The 7,508-nt window shown below is 39.3% G+C and overlaps 1 protein-coding gene across 2 annotated transcripts in view; it reads right to left on the minus strand.

Annotated features, from left to right (window-relative positions):
* Positions 1-7,029, minus strand: part of LOC108427175 (homer protein homolog 3) — a 66,144-nt gene extending 59,115 nt beyond the window's left edge. The window contains exons 1-2 of one of the 2 annotated variants that reach the window (XM_017697146.2): positions 6,536-7,029; positions 3,079-3,128 (exon numbers count right to left, since the gene is read on the minus strand). In XM_017697146.2, coding sequence (XP_017552635.1) covers positions 3,079-3,101 — 23 coding nt within the window. In that variant the 5' untranslated portion in view covers positions 3,102-3,128; positions 6,536-7,029. The remainder of the gene's footprint in view (positions 1-3,078; positions 3,129-6,535) is intronic. The other variant, XM_017697144.2, reaches the window with a different exon arrangement.
* Between the last annotated feature and the right edge of the window lie 479 nt (positions 7,030-7,508).

Consider the following 7,508-nt stretch of genomic DNA (forward strand, 5'->3'; position numbering starts at 1 on the left):
ACTTGGCACTTAATATTCCACTACTGAATTAAAAACAGGTCTGAATTGTACCAACATAATGTAATTAAAACATTGAAATCTGAAATTGTACAGTGCATTGAATCATTTAATAAAGAATTGTAACTGAATCAAATCAATGTTAGGTCAAAAGGAAGATTCACACTGCTACCATGAGCCCTTTCTATAAGGACTTTCAGCTGGTGCACATATTTCACTCCTCAAATTCCCACTTACATCAGTTTTCATTGACTTATTGTCATTCCCAGTAAAGCAATTACTGTTAAATGTTTCTAAGAAAGCACCCTCCAGATAAAGCTGTTTATAGCTGCTCTGTGCTGTGAGAAAGATGAGCAGGACTGAAGCGCTGTTGGAAATGGAGAATATATTGGTAAAATATTTCATGCCACAGACACAGTTACACAAAGTAATTAGCATTTGTATACTACTACCAGCTATAGCCTACAAGCTACATTCCAAATAGGACTGCAATGCCACTGTTGGGATATTATTATAACGGCACTGGTTGGAACACTTCCGTCAACTGAACACAAATGTAGTGTTGACTGAAAGTTAGTTTTATTTTTGACAGCAATAACTGCAACCATGAGTTAAAGTAAGCCTGCGGTTGCATTAAATGAGCAATTCAGGCTATACAAGGTGAAATTCACACAGTTCGAGCATATGGACACAACTGAACAACACTGGGTTGTAATAAACTGTGTGGGTGTGTGATGCAAGAGAGCGTTTGAAGGACGACTGGCGCTGTTCAGAAGAAAGAATTAGGCCAAACATTTCTGTGACTGAATCCTCCCAGCCTCCTCACACCTTGACAGCTCCAAGGAAGTATGAACTAATTTACAACACCCTCTATATAATGTACACTTACTAACATCAACCCAGTATGAACTTTACAAGGTCATCAATCGACCTCAGACAAGACCACACCATGAATTCAATTCAGCTTAGTTCAATTCAACATTAGTCATCATATCAGAACAGCAACGAAAACTTTCAATAAGAAAACTGTTCCTCATGCAAAACCACAAGACAGAAGTGCACTAAAGACAGTGTACACTAAAGTACAGTAACAAACAGTAAACATACAGCAATATTGGACAGACAGTATTATTATTAGGTTCCCAGTTACTGACTGTAGCCCATCTGTTATTTCACAGGCTGTCAGCCCTGCTCTAGCCTGTCCATCATAGGAAAGGGATCACCACCACAAGACAAATTAGCACAGCAGTGACATTCACTTAGTAGTGTGTGTGGTACTGGTATGAGTGCATCAGGCACAGCAGTGTTGCCGGGGGATTTATACATGTCGGGGTCACTGCTGCTTGAGAGCAGGCATACAATCAAAAATATCCTGCCACCAGTGGTCCTGGGGTCAGAAACTGACCACTGATGAAGGGCTAAAGGATGACACAAGGTCAATCAGTTTTAGTGATTCTACAACTAACTATGCGAGATTACAAAATCCAGGACCAGACCAGACTCAAGGTCTCTAGATTGAGAATTCACAGCCAACTTTTTTTCTAGGCCTGACGATTATCAAAAGAAAACAGTAATTGTGATATTTCTGGCCAATATAGTGAATGCAATTTAAATGCAGTTATTTTCTGCAGTTGTTTTTACATGAATTAAATTCCAGCCTGCTTTGGTCAAGAAGACCTTTTTTGGTGCTTAAATGCTGATTGAGCCAGAGTATCATATGGTTCAGCTTATCACATTTACATCTCATATATATATATATATATATATATATATATATATATATATATATGAAAATTGCATTCTTTCCAACTGATTTTGAAGATTTTTTTTCTGACAATGTTTAGAGTTCTTCACTTGAGGAAGGACAGTACATATCAGCTTGATTTTAGCCACATACATCAAATGCTTCCATACTTTAAAAAAAACTTTTCCACAGAATATAACAGCATTTTTCCAACAGTATTTTTTTTTCACTTCACACTGGATCAATAAATCCTGGGGTTATTTTTATGGTGGGCTGTATAGGCAAAAAAGGTGCCAGAATTTTTACTGGCAAGAGAACATACACTCAAAATGACTAGAATAGGCCCATATTCTACATTTTTCCTCTATTGTACTTGTTTCCCTGAGGTCAACATATCGTATTTTATGTTATACGTCATTTTATGAATATTCGAATGTGAACATTTCCAACCTCTGTCCATCCCTTAGGACTCCAGGCTGTTTTTGTCTTGACTGATATATGTAAATGAGCTCTGTTCTGGCCCTGTATTGTACCTCATTTGAAAAGCACTTCATTTAATGGACAGAGCTAAACTGCTGTATACTGAATAGGTGGATATATTTAAATGTGTTGGTTTTCGTGCCATCACAAAAACAGTGAATTTAAAACAGGCTGTTTTGCAGTATATTCCTTATATGCACTAGAGAGTAAATTATGTGTTTTGAAACTTATACAATGTTTACATAATACATCTAAATCTAATTGAAAAAAGTGAAGAAAAGTTGGTTTTCATTGACATAAGCCCTTTAAAACCTCAGCAAAGCTGTTGTGAGTTGATGGATGGGGGGAGTGGGGTTGATCAATTGTGCTGCAACAGATGGGCTACAGTTAGTAACCTACAAAGTGCATTTATATGGTAGACCTTTTTAATAAGATGGCCAAAGAGTGTAGATATAAGGTAGGTGTTACTCATAAACTGTCAAATCAGAGTACGAATTAAATGTACAATATGAAGCTGACACTCCTGGAGGTCCTGAGCTGAAAGCAACAGTGGCAGGTGACTCCAGTGTGGCTGATGGTAACAGTGCCGTATCAAATCCTATGTTCTTTTGGTGGCACTTAACTGTGACTGAGACTCCCAGTCAGACCATATATTCCTCTTAGTATGAGTTTAAAATGTACTTGAAAAATTTAACTTGACCCAGTTCCAGCTGGAATATGGAAAATCTGTGAATATTTTATAATTATGTCATGGTCGGTTTTAGGATCAAGACTCAACAGCCCATGTAACATAATCTAAGTGACAAACAGAAAGAAGTACCAGTGTAGTGACCTGTGTGAAAGATGGGGTTGTTTACCTCTCTCTGTGGGACGGAAACATTCTTACTGGACAGAGGAGGACCCTTTTCTGCAATTAGAAAGACAAGTGGAAGTATTTACAACACACAGACACAAGCCATCGCAAAACATTTTAAAATATAGCCAAGTATAGGATTACTCCAATCAGCTGCGACTGTGTCTTAATCTTACTGAGTAAAATATTCCTTGTGAGCCAACACAGCCTTATGCCAACACACATTTAACTAAAGGCCCACCCTCAGACTGTTTCTCCTAATATACTCCAGAATCTACAAATGAGCTATATACATATAAAATGCTTGGCAGGCATTTATAAACATTAATAAACATGTAATAAAGTGTAATTACAGGCTCATATTCTGTGTTTTATCAAAACTTACTAGAGTAAATTCAGGTATCATGGCTCATTGGGAAATATATAGGATGGGGAGTGCAGGGGACAAACTAACGCAGGGTAAATATAGTTAAACAGGTTAATGTAGAATGCATTTTTAATCATGTTCTTGTATCCCCATAGCAATGCCATCTGTGGATTTTGACATTAACTGGGAAGATTTCTCAAGAGTAACCCTGAAGGCTGTATTATCATCTATATTATTTTATTCACATACAAATATAGGGGGTCTTGTGGGTTCCGGGAACCCTTAATAAAAGTCTTGAGCCCCTGAATATCTCAAAATCAAAATAATGGGGTGTCCCCTAAATAAATGTATTATGATGTTATGCTGTCCATTAGGGAAACATGGACAGTCAAATGCAAATTCAGGCAAAGGTCATGGTTCAGCTGCTTCACCCAAAATCGCACACTTCTGTCTACTTAACTACCTAGAGATGCAGCACTGGTCTGCCTCAGGGTGGTGCTGTAGCAAATTGGTTTACCAAGTTAGTCCTTCACAACTGTGTCCAGGATACCTCTAAAAACATACAGTATGGCGTAGCATATTTGTAAATCTGAAGACTTGCCTAGTTTCCCAAAAGTTTGGTGGAAGGGGTGAACGGTCACTCATTTCTCAAACCAAAGATAAAAGAGAAGATATGTAGATTATCAATTAATATGTGGAAGACTGCACTACCAAGCTAAAAAAAGCTTTCCCAAAAGAATTGATTCACTGCAGCAAAAACCAGTATGTGATATTTTTTGTAAATGATATGATATAACCATAGTATGGCGCTGTCTGATGCCCTATATTAAAATAAAGGAGTTGCTGAAATGTGAATAAAGCATAATTTTGCTTTTCAATTTAAAAGGTTGTACAAAATAAAACAGAAAACAAAATAACTGACTAATAACTGCAACCTCATTTCCATAAAAGTTGGGATGCTGTGCAAAATGTAAATAAAAACAAAATGCAATCATATACTACAAAGACAACATATCAAAATCACATTCCAAAACGTTGGGACATGAGCAAGAAAAGGATGGTAAATTTGTGCAATGTTTAGAAAACACCTGGTGGTTAATTGGCAATAGGTCAATAACATAACTGAGTACAAAAAGAGCATCTCAGAGAGGCGGAGTCTTTCAGAAGTAAAGATGGGCAGGAGTTCACCACTCTGTGAAAGACTGCACAGGCCAATAGTGGCAACAGTTCAAGAATAATGTTTCTCAATGTAAAACAGCAAAGAACCTTTGCTTTACATCATTTACGCTACATAATATCATTAAAAGATTCAGAGGATCTGAAGAAATCACTGTATGCTAGGGCCAAGACCAAAAAACTGTATTTTCGAGCATGTTTGGGGCCCTCAGCATTAAAGACAGACACAGAGTGGAAATCACTGCATGGGCTCAGGGACACTTCTGAAAACCACTCCCTGTGAAACAATTCATCAATGTATCCACAAATGCAAGTTAAAGCTCGACAACACAAAGAAGAAACCATATACAAACAGGGCCTTCACTGGCCCAAGCTCATTTTAAATGGACTAAGGCGAAGTGCAAAAGAGTCCTCTGGTCCGATGAATCAAAACTTGAAATTGCCAATCCACATTCTGCATGTATTACAACGGCCTTGCTCCGGGTGCTAAACTGGCCTGCCTGCAGTCCAGACCTGTCACCACTGAGAACATTTTGCCATGAAAAATATGGCAAATGAGACCCTGAACTGCTGAGCAGCTGAAATCCTACATCAAACAAGAACAGGAAAACATTTCACTTTCAAAAGCACAGTAACTGATCTTCCTCAGTCGCCAAACGCTTACAGAGTGTTGATAAAAGACGAGGTAATGAAACAACGTGTTGGAACGTGTTGCAGGCATCAAATTCAAAATGAGTGAATATTTGCAAAAAACATTAAAGTTTATCTGTTTGAACATTAAATATCTTGTCTTTGTAGTGTAATCAATTGAATACAGGCTGAAAAGGACTTGCAAGTAATCATATTCTGTTTTTGTTTTACACAACGTCCGAACTTCATTGGAATTGGGGTTGTAACATACTATAATATCTAATATACTGTCCCATAATACATGAGTCCACCCTTAAACAGCTCAGTTAAATCTGAAAAGTGGGGAGTGGAATATAAGAACAGCGTCTCGTTTAAGACCCATGACCTGCATAGCTCACAAAACACCATACTATCTAATAATAATGACTATATTACATGAACTAGACAGATATAGTTTACCCAACTTTACTTACTTTTCCCCAAATTTGAATAATTCAGTCTTTGAGATGTAAACAGAGACATTCAGTGGATTTATGTGAAATAGTTTACTTGTAGAGAAACTTGGAGTCAAATTCTTTACAGAGGCGTTGATGGGAACCTGGGGTCACAAATATAAACATTTTATTTACTATCTAAAAACCCCCAATGAACCTACATGTGCCTTCTGAGTGTTTCTATAGATTTTATCTGTAATGTTGGTGGTGGCGGTAAAATACAAATCTGAAAGAAAAAAAAATTTTTTGGGAACTATTTTGCCCTACAACGCCTTACATGTAGCCCTCCACCATTAACGGATTCAAATTTAGCACAAAACTATCATAAAACATCACCAAGCGTATATCTAACCATTTCATGTAATAACTTTTTGTGAGGGAGCTTTCAGAGGCATTGAACTTTCCAGACGTCTGGTTCCTATCACCACCATTATTAACCATTCTGACTCGTCAAGTTTCTCTAGAACGGAGCCTTTCACACCAGACCGCTCGGACTGACTGTCAACCGTTGAAAAAAATCCGTTTAAACTCCTCTTTAAGACTCAAAACTGTCCTCACTAAGCTACTACCTGTGTCCATAATCAGCTGTACACTGAAGCCCTCCAGCTGTCTCAACAGAAGGTACAGCAAGCTTGACTAACTACGCAAGTTGGACCCCCAAAACAGTTTGTTAATCCTGTGAGTAGAAACCCCCCTATTGAGCTCCAAGAAGTTCTGTGCTGCTGGATTCCATCTGCTCGTGTGCGCCCACAGCTCGGTGCAGTGACACTAGCATGACATACCAAGCCACTTACCCCATTTCGTTGAAAATACTGGATCTGTTAACTGTTTCCCCCTCGCCCCCCCCCCCTCAGTGAGGGACCACCACCGCGGAACTGCAGAATAACGCAGAGCCCAGGACTCCTTTCCCCGCTTTAGTGGAGAATTTCACTGCTGAGGCAAGACGGACAGTCCGTTTAGCACGTACACTAACGACGGTCACACATGAGGCGAGACTTTAAACTAAAAGCCTGGCGAATACGAGACCACCCTGAGCAGCAACGTGGAGGGGAATACTGAACATCTTGTAGGGACTTCTTCCCCTCTTTTTTCTGTCTTTTTGGCTGCACTTCAGTAACCTTGCGGTCAGCTGCAAACTCCCCCCCGCAGGATTCTGTAAGAAATTCCCTCCCGGAAGCGCTGCGGTGTGAAACTCCTGCTTGTTTCCACTCGCTTTGCAGCACCGCGGTAGCTGCACTTCACAACTCGTTTCCCCGGCTTCGGCGTCGTGTTCAGCTGAAGCGCCGCGGTTCCGTCGCCGCCTTTTAAAGGCGCTCGGACGGCCCCTGCTGGACAAGGCAGGCAAGTGCTGCGGCGACGGAATCCTGCCAACGAGGCCTGGACAATTTCAGCAGTGAATCCAAACACTCTCTGCCCTCTAGCGTTCCCGTCTCCATATCGATTGGGTGCTCATGAAGACATTATGGCACAGAGGTGGTGCAGAATGCGCTTATGAGACGAGATTCAAAACGTCTAGACTACAGATTAGTTAAACCGATTCAGACCTAATCCAACCTTGATACAGTAAGACAAAGAATAAAAAACGGATTAAACTCCAATTCAGACGAGACATAATACAACTCCAATTCCAATGAAGTTGGGACGTTGTGTAAAACATAAATTAAAACAGAATACGATGATTTGCAAATCCTTTTGAACCTATATTCAACTGAATACACTACAAAGACAAGATATTTAATGTTCAAACGGATAAACTTTATTGTTTTT

This window comes from Pygocentrus nattereri, chromosome 19 (genome assembly GCF_015220715.1).
Source record: "Pygocentrus nattereri isolate fPygNat1 chromosome 19, fPygNat1.pri, whole genome shotgun sequence".
NCBI classification, from domain to species: domain Eukaryota; kingdom Metazoa; phylum Chordata; class Actinopteri; order Characiformes; family Serrasalmidae; genus Pygocentrus; species Pygocentrus nattereri.